General features: G+C 44.6%; 1 protein-coding gene across 2 annotated transcripts in view; it reads right to left on the bottom strand.

Moving 5' to 3' along the window:
• Positions 1–17,513, bottom strand: part of Uggt1 (UDP-glucose glycoprotein glucosyltransferase 1) — a 104,968-nt gene that overhangs the window by 48,309 nt on the left and 39,146 nt on the right. For both annotated transcript variants that reach the window (XM_052192940.1, XM_052192939.1), the window contains exons 13-18: positions 17,019–17,169; positions 13,690–13,809; positions 11,933–12,018; positions 6,145–6,280; positions 4,784–4,915; positions 2,027–2,191 (exon numbers count right to left, since the gene is read on the bottom strand). In XM_052192940.1, coding sequence (XP_052048900.1) covers positions 2,027–2,191; positions 4,784–4,915; positions 6,145–6,280; positions 11,933–12,018; positions 13,690–13,809; positions 17,019–17,169 — 790 coding nt within the window. The remainder of the gene's footprint in view (positions 1–2,026; positions 2,192–4,783; positions 4,916–6,144; positions 6,281–11,932; positions 12,019–13,689; positions 13,810–17,018; positions 17,170–17,513) is intronic.

Raw genomic sequence — 17,513 nt, forward strand, 5'->3', positions numbered from 1 at the left:
AAACCCACACAGTAGACCTGAAACACCAAGAACTTAAATAATCTGTGTTAGTATACTACAACCACCACAACAACCATGGCTATGAAACTAAGTGTGAAACTCAAGACTGCCAAATAAATATATTCAATAAAAACATAAAATATGTAAAAGAACCAATTAAAAAAATAGAGTTAAAAATAGCTGGCAGCACACACCTGTAATCCTACTACTCTCTGAGAGCAGAGGCAGGAGGATTGCCAGTTCAAGAACCATCTGGAGAACACATGGTCTCAAACAAACAAAAAAGATCTAGTGGTCCTCAGAAGATTGAGGATGAAGACTGGTAAGTGGAGCCAGCTTAGGCTAATACACAAAGCTCTGCGCGCACACACACACACACACACACACACACACACACACACACGTGTATACACGCACACAAATGACTGATGGGAGTATAGGTCAAGGAGGGAAGAAAGGAAGCAAGGAAGAAAAATACACAAGGAAGCAAGGAAGAAAAATACACATAATAACATAATAACTGACACAAGTCACCCAAGGGTTCATTAGCAGAGGTTAGCTGGCAGAAGAATAAAAACAAGAACACAAAGATACTTCAAGTAATTATTTTGTTTTTTCTTTGATACAGGGTTTCTCTGTGTAGCCCTGGCTGTCCTGGAACTCTCTCAGTAGACCAGGTTGGCTTTGAACTCAGAGATCTGCCTGCCTTTGCCTCTCAAGTGCTGGGAGCAAAGGCGAGAGCCTCTATCACCTACATGTATATATGTAGGTAGACAGACAGACAGACAGGATACTGGGTATCACTATGTGACCTGACTCGCCTGAAAGTCACTATGTAGACCAGACTGGCCCCAAACTCATGTGCCTGCATCTGCCTCTGCCTCTGCCTCCAAAGTGATAGGATGTCTAGCCATGCCCTAAGTAAGATTATTTAACTAAGGAACACATCCTATGAGGGTCTTTTTCTCTCTCTCATTCAATCGTGTGTGTGTGTGTGTGTCCTCATCTATTCCTAAGAAAGAAAGGGGAAAGTATAGAGCAAATAATTTGGGTGATTTTAGTCCCTAGAACCTGAGACATAACCTCTCAGGCAGTGACAGAAGCATCCTTATTATTCAGTGGCCCCTCAGATCACACCGAACATAGGGGAATGCACAGTGAGCCTTAGTTTATGCCAACACAGTAAATCAGGTTTGGAGACAGAGGGAGGACTGGAATGTGAGGGAGCATTGTAGTAATCTGGGAGCAGTCAGACCCCAGCACAGAACATTTCTGCATCTACAGAAACGTTCAGAAGAGAAAGTTCACAGATACAGCAAGCCAAGTGCCGGTGGCAAAGAGAGGGACAAAATGCACTGGGGCTCCTTCTGGGAGAGGATCCTTCTGGCACTGGTGATGCCATCTGAAATTGGAGGTGATGATGTAGGTTCTCAGAATCACCAACTTACACATCTTAAGAAGCGAACCTAGAGTGTAGGGTGTGTCAGTGGTAGACTTAACTAAGCTAGTGCACATGAGGCCCTGAGTTCCACTCCCAGCATAGCAAGTAATTAAATGAATGAAATGGAACTCCAGAAAATGTTTTATGCAGTGTGAATTACCCCTTTGTAAGTTCTAAGCAATATATATAGAAAAGCAAAGTGTCTTTCCAGTGTCAAAATTCCTTACACTCCTGGAAATTCCTATCATTTTTAAAGTGAATACTCATTCCTAAAACCCACAGGATTTGCTATTTCAATGTTAAATGGTATTTTCCTTAGAATAATGCCTGAGAATCTGCGAAGCAATTACTAGTGGCCTGCAGAAAACATGACAAATTTTTTTGGTTATTCTGTTTTTTGAGACAGGATCTCACTCTATATAACCCTGGTTGTCTTGGAACTCAAAGAGCTCCACCCGCCTCATCCTGAGAACTGAGAGTAATGGAATGTGTCCCCATGTCTGGCATCATACAGAAGTTTATTGCCTGCCACATAAGCTAGGATAAGCCATCAGCTTTCAAAGCTGCCGTGGAAATGTTACTCACCAAATACACAGCTCTTTGGAAGAAGGTGGTCGTCTCCAAGATCTTGTGCATTGTGATGGTCTCCAGCTCGTCAGGGTCTAACTGCTCCTTTTCAAAGGGCATTCCATTGAACAAGACGACAGGCAGGGGCCCTACCCCAGTCTGCTCATAGTAGCCTCTCGCTTCCTAGAAAACAAAGAACAAAAAAGGGAGAGCAGAGCACACATTTTCCCCCTCATAACACACATAGAACAAAAACATATTTTCTTACATGTCTGCTTAGATTTAAAAAATAAAATTAGCATGGTGATCAAGATAACTTAGTAGGTAAAGAGACTTTCGATGTAAACCCACAGACTGAATTTGATCTCCAGAACCCATATAACAAATGCTGCAAAGTTGTCGCCTAATATCCATGTGCACATAATACTAATAAATAAAAACAAGCTTTTAAAAAGAACAAAAGAAGGGCAGAGAGACAACTCCGTCACTAAGACTGCTTGGCAGTCTTGCAGAGCACCTGCTCTGTTCCCAGCGCATGCAGGGTGGCTCACTACCTAGAACTGCAGCTGCTGTGGGTCAGACACCCTCTACTAGCCGCAGTGACCACTGGCACACAAATGGAGCACATACACTCATAAATATACACAACCAATCAATCAATATATGTTTAAAACCAACAACAACAAAACAGAAACACAACAAAGAAATGACTAAAGTTATTTCTTATTTTTTTAAGAGGTAGGGAAACCTACTTGTAAGTCTTAAGAAAGTGGTATCATAGTTAATACTTTACTTGATAAGTGTGAAATTAAACTACTAAATTTACGAAACAAACACTTTACAGACTATGGAGTGTGTCTATGTTTATCTGTATGTGTGGAAGGTCCTCCATATCTGCAGTTGTAGAGAGAACATTCCCCTTACAACGCAGAGCTTACGGACAGCCAGCAGAGTCCAGCCAAGAGGGCAAAGGGGTCCCCAGAGAACTGTTAACACAGTAGCAGATGAAAAAGAAACAAAATCCCAGGCAGGGCTGAGCAAAATGGGCAAGCTGGGCGCACTCCAGGCTGGGCGCCCACTGTGGCCTCTAGGCGTCATGTGCCAGCGGTGTGCATCTTTCCACACCAGGCTGGCTGCTAAAGGGAATTGATTCTTTTAGTGCCAGCCAACCTCCAAGATCTTTTGAAGTTATAACCAGTGCTTCTTAAAGCCAAAGAACAGGGAAGAATTTTCTAATGCCTCTCATAATGTAAATATAAATGTCTTTGGTTATAGGTATGTAAATATGTACTAACTAGCCACAAAATCCTTGAGTTTTTGTCACCTTACAAAAAGTTGAAGTCTTCTCTACTGCTTTGGCCTCCTAAGTGCTAGGATTGAAGGCATTCACCATCACATCCAGCTAGTTATTACATTTCTTAAAACATACCCATCTGAGCTGGGCAGTGGTGGCACACGCCTGTAATATCCCAGCACTTGGGAGGCAGAGACAGGCAGATCTCTGAGTTCGAGGCCAGCCTGGTCTACAGAGTGAGTTCCAGGACAGCCAGGGCTACACAGAGAAACCCTGTCTCAAAAAAACCAAACCAAACCAAACCATACCCATCTGGAGACTGAGCAATGACGTAAAATCACTACAATATATGATGCCCTACAGCACCTCCTGCCTGGCTCTATCCTTCCAACAGGTTTTATCCAGAACACACACCACATAAGTACAATTATAATATTATGGAAGCATAAGTGTTTTCCAGTTTAAAGTTAGTATACATATTTTTTTTTAAGTACTATTTTCTGAAATAGACTACTTTTCAAAGACTGACAAGTGAGGCCAGGTGTGGTATCAGCAGACTTTAATCCCAGCACACACAAGGCAGAGGCAGCTGATCTCTGTCAGCTCAAGCCCAGCCAAGTGCTGCACAGTGACATCCTGTCTCCAAGGTTAAAAAGTGGTCTGTTCCACATGAAGCTCAAGAAGAAGGAAGACCAAAGTGTGGGTGCTTCTTAGAAGGGGGAACAAAATACTCACGGGAGCAAATTTGGGGACAAAGTGCAGAGCAGAGACTGAGGAAAGTCCATCATAGACTGTCCCACCTGGGAATTCATCCCAGGTACAGTCCCCAAACTCCAACACTATTGTGGATGCTACGAAAGGCTTGCTGAAAGGAGCCTGATATGGCTGTCTCCTGAGAGGCCCTGCTAGAGCCTTATAAATACAGAGGCCGATTCTCGCAGCCAACCATTGTACTGAGCACGGGGTCCCCAATGGAGGAGCTGGACAAAGGCCTGGAGGAGCTAAGGGGTTTGCAATCCCGTAAGAACAGTATCAGTCAACCAGACCCCTAGAGCTCCCAGGGACTAAACCACTAACCAAGGAGTACACATGGCTCCAGCTGCATTTGTAGCAGAGGAATGCCTTGTCAGGCATCAATAGGAGGAGAGGTCCTTGGTCCTATGAAGGCTCAACAGATGCCCCAGCATAGGGGAATCAAGGGCAAGGAGGCAGGAGTGGATGGGTGGGTGGAGGAACACCCTCATAGAAGCAAGGTGTGGGGGGGATAGATAAGGGGTTTCTAGAAGAGAGGAAAACGGGGTAAGGAGATAACACTTGAAATGTAAATAAATTAAAAACAATGTGGTCTGTTGCATCCACACCCCAGTATTCATGCAGATACCACACCCCAGTACAAATACAGATACCACACAGCCCAGGAGTCTGAGGCTACAGCCAAGTTACAACACCACAGATATAAGACGTTCCAAAGAATGTGTTACCTTCCGATTCTGATCATAAGCAGAGTCAATCCCCAGAATGCTATTCACTTCAACATACGGGTACTTCTTCTCCAAGACACTGACCACGTGCTCAACTTTCACTTTTTCTCCAGTCCTCACCTTGTTATAGATCTAAGGAAGAAAAAAACAGGGTAACCAACCACACCTTTAAATCCAAATTTCAAATATGATGAAATCTCTAAACACACTAGAAAAATAAGACCATTTTTCTTAAATATCAAATGGAAACTTCTTAGCAACACTACCATTTCAATTATCTCTCACAAGATGCCTATAATTAGAAACTGAAGACCTTCCTTTCCCTTCCTTCCTTCCTTCCTCCCTCCCTTTCCTTCTTTCTTTCCTTCTTTCCTTCCTTCCTTCCTCTTTCATGACAGAGTATCATCATGAAGCCCTGGCTAGCCTGGAACTTGCTATGTAGATGAAGCTAGCCTTGAACTCACAGAGATGCCACTCCATCCAATTGGGGAATGGAGATTTCTCCTATCCTAAAGATTTCTTAAAATGATCCCATTAGTTCATAAACACTTTATATCCTAAGTGCCCGGATAACAATGCCTTAAGAAGTAATAGAAGCCAGGTGTGCTAGAACATGCCTGAGACAGCAGCACCTGGGAAGCTGTGGAAGGCAGAGCCAGGGTCTTAGGCTAGCATGAGATATACAGAAAGACCTTATAAAAAGCAAGCAGGTGGCAGGTGTGGTGCTACACACCTCACAGCACTGGGGAGGAGAAGGCAGGAGAATCAAGAGCTCAAGGTGAGCCCTGGCTATGTGAGACTATCTTCAAAAGAGAGAGGGAAGGAAAAGAAGAGGGAGAAAAGAGAAAAGAAACCATAAGAGAGTCTCAAAAGAGAAAAGACTGAATATTTTAAAAACAAGCAGAGTACATCACATTGCCCAAAGGCATTAACTGATGGTTTCATAAGCAAACAGCAGCCCCTCTACAATACCCTAGTGTGGCTCCTAAAGGCCTGCATCTAAGAACGGCCAGCATTATGGCTCAACAGGCCTGGGACCCAAGCTTCATCCCCAGATCTCAGGACAGGAGGAGAGGGAGGACCCACTTGGAAGGTTGTCCTCAACCTCCACACAGGACTGTAGCCTCCCCTGACTCCACACACCTGCGTTCCGCAAACCCCACATAAAAATAAATTCTAAGCATAGAACAGAAAAGCAGAACCACAGCAATCTATGACTTTCTCATCGGTGACTCAATGAAGTATAAGGAACCCTGAAGTATAAAACACCAGAGTGTGTATGGGAATCTGCGCTTTCTCCTACCACAAACTATTTTAGAGTAACTTAGACTAAGCATTTGCCATTCTGGGTAAAAACATACGTGTGTGAGAGTCTGGAAGGCATGATAGCCATCCACTTCCTGAACAACATAATTGTAGGCTCTCAGAACAGCAACTCCAGCGTCCTGCATCCCATCAACATCTTCAGAATCATTGACCACAAAGATAAAGCCAATCCTGCAGAGGAGAGAAGAGAAAGGGGCATCTTAGGCAACCAGCTTGAGGTGGGCGGAGCCCCAGTGTCCATCCCCAACTGGGAAGCTTAGCTTACACCCCACTCCAAACACGGCTGGCTGGACACGATACACATGCTTCCTTTACAGAACACAAGAGTCGGGTCACAGAACAGGTCAGGCTCTTCTGCAAGTTAGGTCTGTCTCAGAGTCTTGAATAGATTTCTACCTGCCATTGTAGGTAGAAATTCTGTTCTGCTTTTAAACTGGAGGGTTGGAGAAACATCTCAACTATTAAGAGCGCTGCCTGCGCTTGAGAGCGCCTGGGATCCATTCCCAGCACCCACATCAGATGGCTCAGTAGCACCTCTAACTCCAGTTTAAGGCATGTGATGTCCAACTCCAGCCTTTGCAGAGACTGTGCATAGGGGGTGCACATACAGACAAGCAGGCACATACACATAGAGAATAAATAAATTCATTTTAAAAGCCTAGAAATTGGAGGAAAGTGAAATATAATTAAAGCAATAGGAAGCTAGGAATGGTGCTGCCCACCTTTAATCCCAGCATTTAGGAGACAGAAGCATGTGGATTTTTCTGAGTTCAAAGTCAGCCTGGTCTACAAAGGGAAAGTCAGGACAGCCAAAGCTATTACACAGAGAAACCCTGTAATAGTTTGATTAGGCTTGGCCCCCCCACAGACTTGGCCACAGGGAATGGCACTATTAGGAGGTGTGTGGCCTTATTGGAATAGATGTGGCCTTGTTGGAAGAAGTATGTCACTGTGGAGGTGGGGCTTTGAGGTTTCGGATATGCTCAAGCTCCACCCAATGAAGAAAATAGTCTCCTGGCTGTTTCCAAATCAACATATAGAACTCTCAACTCCTCCAGCACCATGTCTGCCTACTGCCATGCTTCCCACCACGGTGATAATGGACTGAACCTCTGAAACTGTAAGCCAGCCCCAATTAAATGTTGTCTTTTCTAAGAGTTGCCTCGGTCATAGTGTCTGTTCACAGCAATAAACCCAAAATAAGACAAATCCTGAGCCGGACAGTAGTGGTGCATGCCTTTAATCCCAGCACTTGGGAGGCAGAGGCAGGTGGATTTCTGTGTTCGAGACCAGCCTGGTCTACAGAGTGAGTTCCAGGACAGTCAGGGCTAGACAAAGAAAGCCTGTCTCGGAAAAAAAAAAGACAAATCCTACCTTGAAAAACAAAAAATAAATACATAAACAAAGAAACAAACAATAATAAATGGAAAACAAAATGAAAAAGAATTGTCTTATTTCACATAGAGACAGGTTAGTATGAAGACGTTCACTGAGCAGTCTGGGCAGAGGCAGGTGGATTTCTGTGAGTTCAAGGCTAGCCTGATCTACAGATAGTTCCAAGACAAGCAGAGCTACATAGAGATGCCCTATCTTGAAAAAACCCAAAGACCTACAAAAAACAAAAACAAGAAATACCTGCTTTGAGGGGCTGGGGGACTACCAAAGAAAGAAAGGAAAACCGCCATTTGAGAACTATAAAAATGACTCTTAAAACGCAGCCTTAAACAGACAAGGAGCTTTTTAAATGGCCTGAAGAAGCTGGGCATGGTAGCACACCCTTACCCTCCCAGCACCTGGGAGTGCTGAGGCAGAAGGACAGTGTGTTTGAGGCTACCCCAGCCTACATATTGAGTTTTAGGTCAGCCTAGGCTACACAGCAAGGTCCTGTTTCAAAAAGTCCATATAAACAATTTCCGACCTACTGGGATGGCCAGATACCAAGTGCTGCTGACAAGGAACCGGGATTCCTAAGTCACTGTAGGTGAAGAAGCAAAATGGTTAAACACTCTGGGAGTCCTTGTGACTATTTCTTATAAACCAAGCATACACTCATCACACAGTCTAGCAATCTTAGCAACAGAACTTTGCCCACACAAACGTCTGTACTGGATATGTGTTAAGCTTCAGTAGTAACTGCTCACATTGGAAGGAAAACAACACGCAGACTCTGGTTAGCGTTACATCACTTGACACAAACCTAAGCATATCTGGGAACAGAGTCCCAGATGAGGAACTGCCTCCATCATAGTAGCCTCTGTGTGTGTGTATGTGTGTGTGTGTGTGTGTGTGTCTTTAGGGTCTTTCCTTAATGAATTATTTATGTGGGACAATCTGGCCTACTACAGGTGGTGACCCTGGGTTGATGGTCCTGGGCTATACAAGGAAGTAAATTGAGACAGCCATGGCAGCAAAGCAGTAAGCGGCTATTCCTCGTGTTCCCTGCCCCGCTCCTGCCTGCTCCTGTCCTGACTGCTCTTCATGCAGGACTGTATGCTGTAAGGTGAAATAGGCCCTGTGTTGCTTTTGGCATGGTGTTTAGCACAGCAACAGAAAGCCAACTAAAACAGAAATTGGTACCAGGATCATTGGGTATGGCTGACAGGCGGCCATGCTGATTTGGGAAGGACTGTGGAAGGCTTTAGAACTCTGAGCTGGAAAAGCCATTGAGTGTTCAAAGTTTAATGGGCTGTTCTGTGAAAGCTTGGAAGATCAGACAGTTGAGAGATATACCTGGCTTGCGAAGTTTCTGAGGGAAGCAAAGATTCTGACAGGGCTATTCATGTAAATATTTTAAATTAAGAATATGTGGTTTCTCTTAGGGAAAGAATCAGCTGTGATTAACAAAGAGACCAGAACTACTGAAGTGAAACTTTGGCTTTCCAGGGGCAACTGATGCTGGTTAGCAGATGCTGAAAGATCAGTTGTGGTTAATAAGAGGCCAGGATCACTGAAGTAAGATCTTCAAAGTTTCTGAAGAGTCAGCATACGGAAGCTCTGGTACAGAGAGGACCTCACAACCAAACATGATGGATGGTGTGTAAGTCTCACAAGTGGCACTGGCTTTGAAGGTATGAACAGGTCGTAGTTAAGTGAGACCTGGTGCTGGGAGAGGCCAGGAGAGGCCACAGTGAAGGTGCAGCCTCAAGCACAGTGAAGACCCCAGTGCTAACTAAAGAGACTGTGAAGAAGCTAAGCCTTTGGCACAGTGAGAAGCTAAAAGGTCACTTAGTTGCAATAGAGACCTCAGGGCTGCAATGCTAATGCAGAAGTGAGACTTGGAGCCATGTGGTAGGGTCAGAGTCCCTGAAGAGAGGCTAGGAGAGGCCACCATCCCCTCATTCCTCACCCCTCACCACCAGAGCCAGTAAGGAGAGCTGAGCCCAAGGACAAAGCTTACTGGCTGGCTCTCCATGGCTGGCTCAGCCATCGCTGTGGGTGGTATATCACTAGGCAAGTGGGCAAGCTAATATAAAAACGCTGGCAGAGCAAGCCATAAAATGCACACCAGTAGGCTGGAGAGATGGTTCAACGGTTAAGAGCACCGACTGCTCTTCAAAGGTCCTGAGTTCAAATCCCAGCAACCACATGGTGGCTCACAGCCATCCATAATGAGATCTGACTCCCTCTTCTGGAGTGTCTGAAGACAGATACAGTGTACTTACATATAATAAATAAATAAATATTTTTAAAAATGCATTAAGAAGCATTCCTACACAGTCTCTGCCTTAGCTTCTGGTGATGGAGTGTAAATTGAAATCAAGCCTTACTTCTACAAGGAGCTCTGGGTCATGGTATTTTACCACAGGAAGAGCAATGCAAACAAGGAGGCACACACACAAGAATAAGAGAGGCAGAATCAGGAGAAGAGAGCAGCAGGAGGGAACAGGGACACAGGAGTGTGATGGGGCCAATATGAGCCAAGGACAGTTACACAGTAAGTATGGAAATGGAAAAGCACCAACATAGTAATCAAATACGAGCTCTTAACAGTGGGCCTCATGGGTGGCACGGCCGGCATTATCAGCGCTTGAGAGTAGAGGCAGGAGGATATCCCTGAGTTCTATGTCACCATGCTCTACATGGTAAGACCCTATCTCAAAAATAAAAATTAATATTGGATATCTAGTGATGTGTATCCCTGTGTGCATGCATACGCAGACAGACAGATTTGGTTCCAGGTTAACTTTTTATTTTTTAAAACTTTACTCATGACATAAACCATGTAATTAGAAAAACTGGCCTAATGAAAAAAGAGACCTAATCATCTTATGTAGATAAGCACACCAGGTACTAATTCTATCACCAGAGCCCATTATCTCTTTATGACTATGTCTATTTCCCATCTCCACTTCACACTTTGGTGTCTCTTGGACACCTCCCTTGGTATCCTGGACCAGGATAACCTGGGGAGTCCCTCAGATGCCTGCCTCCTTTCCACAGGGCAGAAGAGCACCCTCATCAAGAGTGAAATGCCAGCCTGTCTTCTAGGCTCCCCTTCAATGCCCAGGGCTCAGGTGCCTGCTTTGCCTACGTCTACAATCCTCCTAGTCCTCAGCACAACCCACCAAAGTTTAGTTAGTGTCCACTGTGTACCATGACCCAGCTCACATGTTCTCAGATTCCCTTTAAACACAGCAAGCTATGGGTGTAACTTTCCCCCATTTGCCAGGTGGTATTAAAATTGAAATGAAGATTTTCACTGCATTCAATCATCTGTCTTTTCTGTCTTGATCATCCTCCTTTTATTCAAAGCCCCTGGGAGACCGGGGTCCTCCCAGCAGAGCTCTGATCCCTAAAGCGCTCATTCTTTCAGCCATTAAGGTTTTGCAACCGGACAGAGCGTTCACACGAGCCGACCACATTCAGTCAGTGCTGCACAGTGAACACTTCACAATGTTTGTTTACCTCCTTTGTCCTTTAGTTTCTTCACTTTCTAAAACAGAATCTGAATGCTTACTTTCTGTTCACTCAGTCAGGTGCATGTGTCTACGAGCATATGCCATGTACATGTGGTGGTGGGTGCCAGACCGGGGAGGGGAATCCGTACCCCGGCCTCCCCGGAGTTCAGGCAGAAGAGAGACACCAGACATGGATGCTGGGACTTGAACTCAGATTCTCTGGAGTAGCAGCAGGTGCTATTAACTACTGAGCCATCTCTCCAACCCCTCGTTTCTTCATTTTTACAAACTCAAGTTTTAGCTGTTACAGAGGCACACCACTTAAGCACAGCTCTTTGGAGGCAGAAGCAAGTGGATCTGAGTTCAAGGCCAGTCTAGTTTATACATGACTTCCAGAACCCTGTATATGCATTGCTTTATATATTATATATATTTATATATATTTATATATATTATCATATATTATTGTCTATGAAATAAACAAGGGAAACCTAGCTACCTGGTGCCCAGTTAGCAGACCTGCCAATAAAACTAACGTAGATGTATCTGTCTGTAGCTACAGAAGGCTACTTAACATTCTAAAGCATTTAATTCTTGAAAACCTAACAAAAGCCCCTAGCAAAGCACTACCTGCTGAAATTAGAAATGGGCCTCGCTATGTGGGCACATATCCAGAAATGCTCCCTCCCAATAGGAAGCAAGTGAAGACCATGAACTATTTTCACACAGTCAGTTGTTAATAATTCAATGGCGGTAAGCTTCTATGTGTTTGGAATTAAATTCTCAGTCCCAAAAGACACAGGCATCTTACCATGAAGAAGATAAAACTGCCATTAGTGAATCGACTATTAATTATACTACAGTTCAGTGGAACTGGATGGGTAATGCAAGTACCACGGCAACCTCAGCCACTGAGCCCGCGTACCTTAGTGGTATGTGATTGCTGAGGAACATCTCAGCGATGCTCATCAGCTCAGCTGTGCTCTCGTGTGCAGGGTCAATGATGAAAACCTGTCAGAGGAAAAAGAAAGGCAACACACACACATGAAATGGCATTCGAGTATTCCTAGGCAGAGAGAAATGACATGAATCTTTCTCAAAATACCACTGAACCACAAATACGGGGATTATAAATAAACCAGCAGCTGCCACCCACACCGTGGTAGTGGGAGGAGATGTGACGTCTCCTTTCATGGATATCACTGGTGACAACACTGGTGTTCTGGACTGCTGGTGCCTGTTCTGCAATAACCAACAAATGTCAATGTTGTCAGTTCTCCCACAGTGGAACCCAGAGCCTGCCTTTTAGTTGTGTTTGTTTCTTAGGCTCCCTGAATTACTGTCAATTCAAATACAATCACATAAAGCATAGTGGGAAAAATTGCTTCATAATTAGAAAAATTCACAATAAAACTTGCCAGGACAAACAAAACAACAAAAAAGTGTTAGCATGTTTAAAGACTGGGACTTCCAATGATATGCTATGTTGAATATTGTGATATTAATATTAACAGAACACCTTGATAACAGACAAGAAAGGAAAGCTAAGGGTTTAATTGAGATGTGTTTGCATGTAAAGTTGATAACAGGCCAATTGTGGTAACTGTTTACCACTCTCGAGTTGACACACACTAGAGAAATTTGGGAAAAGGGAGCCGAAATGAAGATAAATGCCTCCGTCAGACTGGCCTGGAGGAAAGTCTGTGGGGCATTTTCTTGATTTATGCTTGATGTGGGAGAATCTGGACCACTTAGGGCAGTGCCCCCCCACACACACACACAGACACACACACACACACACAGACACACACACACGGTCCTGGATTGTATAAGAAAGAGGAGAAGCAATTCATGGAGACCATGGCAGAAAGAAGCACCCACCCTCCACGGTCACTGCTTCAGTTCCGGCCTTGAGTCCCTGGCCTGACTGCCAGTCACTGAACTAGAAGCTATAAGAGGAGATACACGCTTCCCTTCCCAGTTGCTTTTGGTCATGGAGTTTATCACAGCATTAGGAGGCAAACCAGAATGCCCTACTTAAACTCAGTGGTTCACAAGGAAGAGCAAGAATGTGTGTGTGTGTGTGTGTGTGTGTGTGTGTGTGTGTGTGTGTAGGGGGGGTGCTAGCAGACAAGAGCACCAACATCAGGACCCTGAGAATTACAGCTACTTCCTCTGGACCAGACACTAGTGTGTTCATTTCTCAAATACAGTTCTCACATAGTCCACTAGCTTTTTTCCTCATTAAGATTAAAACCTCTCTTGAGCCAATGACTGAGTTGTAACTTGAAATAAAGTGAAGCCTACCTCAAATGGCATGACAGAGAGGCAGAGCTTTTGAGTAAAAATCAAAAAACTGTCTTAAAACTTCTACAACACTTCTCTAAACCTAAAATTGCTCCAGAAAAGTGTTTTAAACTGTAAGACCTTGGCAAGTGGCCCAGTGTGAGCTTCAGCTCTGGATGAGATGCATGCGTCACACAGCTGCTCGAGCTGTCACACTGCTGTCACACGAGCATACTCCAAAGCCCTTTGTGCCTGAACACTGTGCACAGAGAGAAACGTGAGCGTGCTATGTGTGAAGGAAGAGAGAGAGACAGCAAGGAGCAACATTTGCAGGACGGCGGCTAGGATGGCGGCTACCAGATGCCTGCTACGGAACAGCGGCAAGGACTTACTTACCATGTTATGCAGGTTCTTTCTGATCTGCCGGATAACACCAGGAAACGTGGGGCGAAGTAACTCTTGTAAACTTGAAGGCCATGAGTTATATCGGCTATCAACTTCTAGGTTGTTGACCCACTTGAATGAGAAAACAAAGAACACACAACGTGATACATACACACTAGTGTCACTGAGGCAAAACTATATAACTAATGAGACTTTAAGAATCACCCCACAGGTGGGCTTGGTGGCACATGCCTTTAATGCCACCCTTGGGAGGCAGAGAGAGAATCAGGTAGGTATCCAACCATCCGGCATGACCACGCTGAGACTGTCGCCGACCCGAGCTACACGAGGCCTTGCATCCAGAACACACTCAAGCATACAAGGCAAGACTGTTCTCAGACACACAAAGATTAACTAGAAGAACGAGTACTGCAACACGGCCATGAAACAGGTGAGCTTATCTGCAATCAACACTAGCAACTAAACACCAGCAGCAACAAACACAATTTAAAAACTAAAGTAAGCCACAGGAAATGAGACAAGAATGCGCATAGTAAGTCCATATAGGAATCATAAGCGGCCAGTAAACACAAGGCACACAACCTCACAGTTTGTGAAATGTGAACAGATACACGGGAAACTTCACATTCATTAAACTGGAAAAGTTAACAGTTTGTCAATGCCTAAGACTGGGCAAAAATACGGAGCACACAGTAGTGTCTGCAACCCTCATTTAAGACCTGACTAGAACATGAAGTACTCCACATCCAGGACTCCATCCTAACTGACTCCTCACATGTCTGCAGGAAGACAGGTCACAGAGGCCCAACACGGCAGTACCCCAACAGCAGAAGAGCACAGAAACCACCAGCACCTGCCACGTGGATGAGGGACAGCAGCGGAAATGAAGACATGCTCCTGCTTATGTGAGCAGGGGCTCTGGAAGGACACATAGCGACCCTGCTTGCCCTGAGAGGACAGATGGCGGGGAGACTACTGCCAGACGCCTTCTGAGCTCGCTTGCCTCAGGTCCACTTGATACAAGCTAGGTTTATCCGAAAGGACAGAACCTCAATTGAGAAAACACCTCCATTGGATCCAGCTGTAGGGCATTTTCCTAATTAGTGGCTGATGGGGGAGGGTCCAGCCCATTGGTGGTGGGGCCATCCCTGGGCTGGTGGGCCTGGGTTCTATGAGAGAGCAGGCTGAGCCAGCCATGGAGAGCAAGCCAGTGAGCAGCACCCTCCACGGCCTCCGCATCGGCTCCTGCCCGCAGGCAGGCTCCTGCCCTGCGTGAGCTCCCGTCCAGATGAACAGTTAAGGAAGCAGAAGCCAAACCAATCTTGTCCTCCCCAGCTTGCTCTTAGTCATGGTGCTTCAGCTCAGCTACAGAAACCACCACTAAAACACTCTGTATATCTTAAGTTTTCAGCTGTAAAATGATGTTATTTTTAAAAAATAAACAAAATGTTAAAAAATAAAGCAACAGGAACCTCCTACGATGTTAGTGTCTAGAGCTCTCAATTTAATCTAATCAACCTAACAAAGCTGAAGACCTTTCAAACCACCTACTACTCTAGCTCTAATCAATTAATTATGCCATTCTCACTAAGTCTTTAAGGAAAGAGCTTGTTAAATAAAAAAGATTATCTGCCCATGTGAATTTGTTTGTTTTGTTTTTTGAGACAGGGTCTCACTAGTTTTGCCTGGCCTGGAACTCACTATGCAGGCCAGGATGGCTTCAGACTCAGAGATCTACTTGCCTCTGCCTCCTGAGTGCTGGGATTAAAGGTGTGGACTTCCACACCCAGCAATACAATTCAAAGCCACTATTAAAATGTTCTTAATTACCTGACTTAAAAGTACTTTATTACTTGCTACATGCTGGGCCCTTGCCATTTATAAAGGGAATGTGGAGAATGGGAGCCTAAGAGTGGTTACAAAGTAAAATTGGTGTTACGGAATGAGATACCAACAGATGCACCAGACTGTGAGAATACTTTTAAAACTAGGAAGGAGAAAAGAGAGCTTCAGCTGAAACAGCTTCCCTCCAAGAAAACAGCAACGATTTCACAGAGTGAGTATTTAGTAAGACTGGCGGATGAGCCATATATGGTCACTGATATCCATAGTATGTTATTTTCTTTATCCTTTATAAGCAAAACCTTTTGTCATAAATCAAACCGTACATATCAGACTATGCAATAGGTCTATCACCAAGACAGAATGCAGACAAGGAATCTATCCACATGCAGCCCGAGTGCTAACATCTATGCATATACTGGGCTGCAGCAGTGGCTGTCCTGGACACCTGAGGCCGAAGGGATGCAGAATGGACATGCTTGATGCATAGTACAGCATCTTTCTTTCCATAAAATGCCTCCAGAATAAATGAAGACAGAAAGCAAGGTGGGGAGAGAAAGTGCCACCATCCCCACGTCCTTTTTAGAGATGACAGAGATCACAGCAGATAATAAGGTCCTTTTAAATAAAGCTACAAACTGGAAATATATGCTGTACTAATAGGTTTATATTATGCATGTTGTCAGAGTCACAAAAAACAGATGTAATTGGGAAACACACGCTCTTCCCAAGATGTTCATCCTAAATGAATCCTATGACTCCTATGAATACACAATACAGACAATGCTTTTTTAAGATTTATTTTCATTGTTCTTTAATTATTTGACTTTTGTGTGGATATGTGCACATGAGGGCCAGCACAGAGGTTAGAGATATCTGATCACCCCAGGTCTGAAGTCACATGTGACTGTGAAACCCCAGATGCGGATGCAGGGAGCTGAACTCAGCCCTTGCTAGAGCAGTGAATGGTTTCAGCTGCTGAGCGTCTCTCCAGCCCTGCAAAAGAATGCTTCCTCCTCACAATGTTGGAAGGCAACTTTTTAGGGCATGTGAAAACCTATCTTCTGCCCAGAGTGATAGCGCATGGCTTTAAACCCAGAGAAACAGACAGACAGACAGACAGACAGACAGGTACACACCCTTCTTACTGCAGAGATACAGTCTCACATCATAACCCAGAGAGACAGACAGACAGACAGGAAGGTACACACCCATCTTACTGCAGAGATACAGTCTCACATCATAACCCAGAGAGACAGACAGACAGACAGACAGACAGGAAGGTACACACCCATCTTACTGCAGAGATACAGTCTTACATAACCCAGAGAGACAGACAGACAGACAGACAGACAGGAAGGCACACACCCATCTTACTGCAGAGATACAGTCTCACATAATAAGCACCTGCAAATCTTTGATAGAAGCTGTAAGGTGCCTGGCCAGAATGTCTCGGACCACTCCAAATGAATACTCACTGAGATAGCAGGACTCCTGATGTCTACTGCATAGTCAGTCTCCGACGGCTGGATGTTCAGCTTCAAAATATTATGTAGAGAAAGGCCTTCTATGCCTAGTCTGTGCAGGCCCTCCATTACACGGGCTTCATTCCTCAATGTATCAAACAGACTGCAGGGAAAACAGGGTGTCGAGTTAAGGGTAGAATACTTGCTTGGCATATGAGGCCCTGGATTCCACTCACAATATTCAACACACACACAAGCACGCAAACACCAGAACAAATGGAGTTCTTCCCCATTTCAACTGGTCAGAGGACGCAGGACAGTGGCATCATGTGCTTTCCTGGTCCTGCTCATTTAAATTCTCAGTGGACATGCAGATCACCTCTAGTATAAACTTAGATTATCTCTGTATGATTAATGAAATAGCCTCAGTTATACTGCATGGCATGTGAGTGGGGGAGTGTGTGTACATGCGTGTGTACATGTGCGTGCTCATGGGTACACCTGTGT

This window comes from Apodemus sylvaticus, chromosome 9 (assembly GCF_947179515.1).
Source record: "Apodemus sylvaticus chromosome 9, mApoSyl1.1, whole genome shotgun sequence".
Taxonomy (NCBI): domain Eukaryota; kingdom Metazoa; phylum Chordata; class Mammalia; order Rodentia; family Muridae; genus Apodemus; species Apodemus sylvaticus.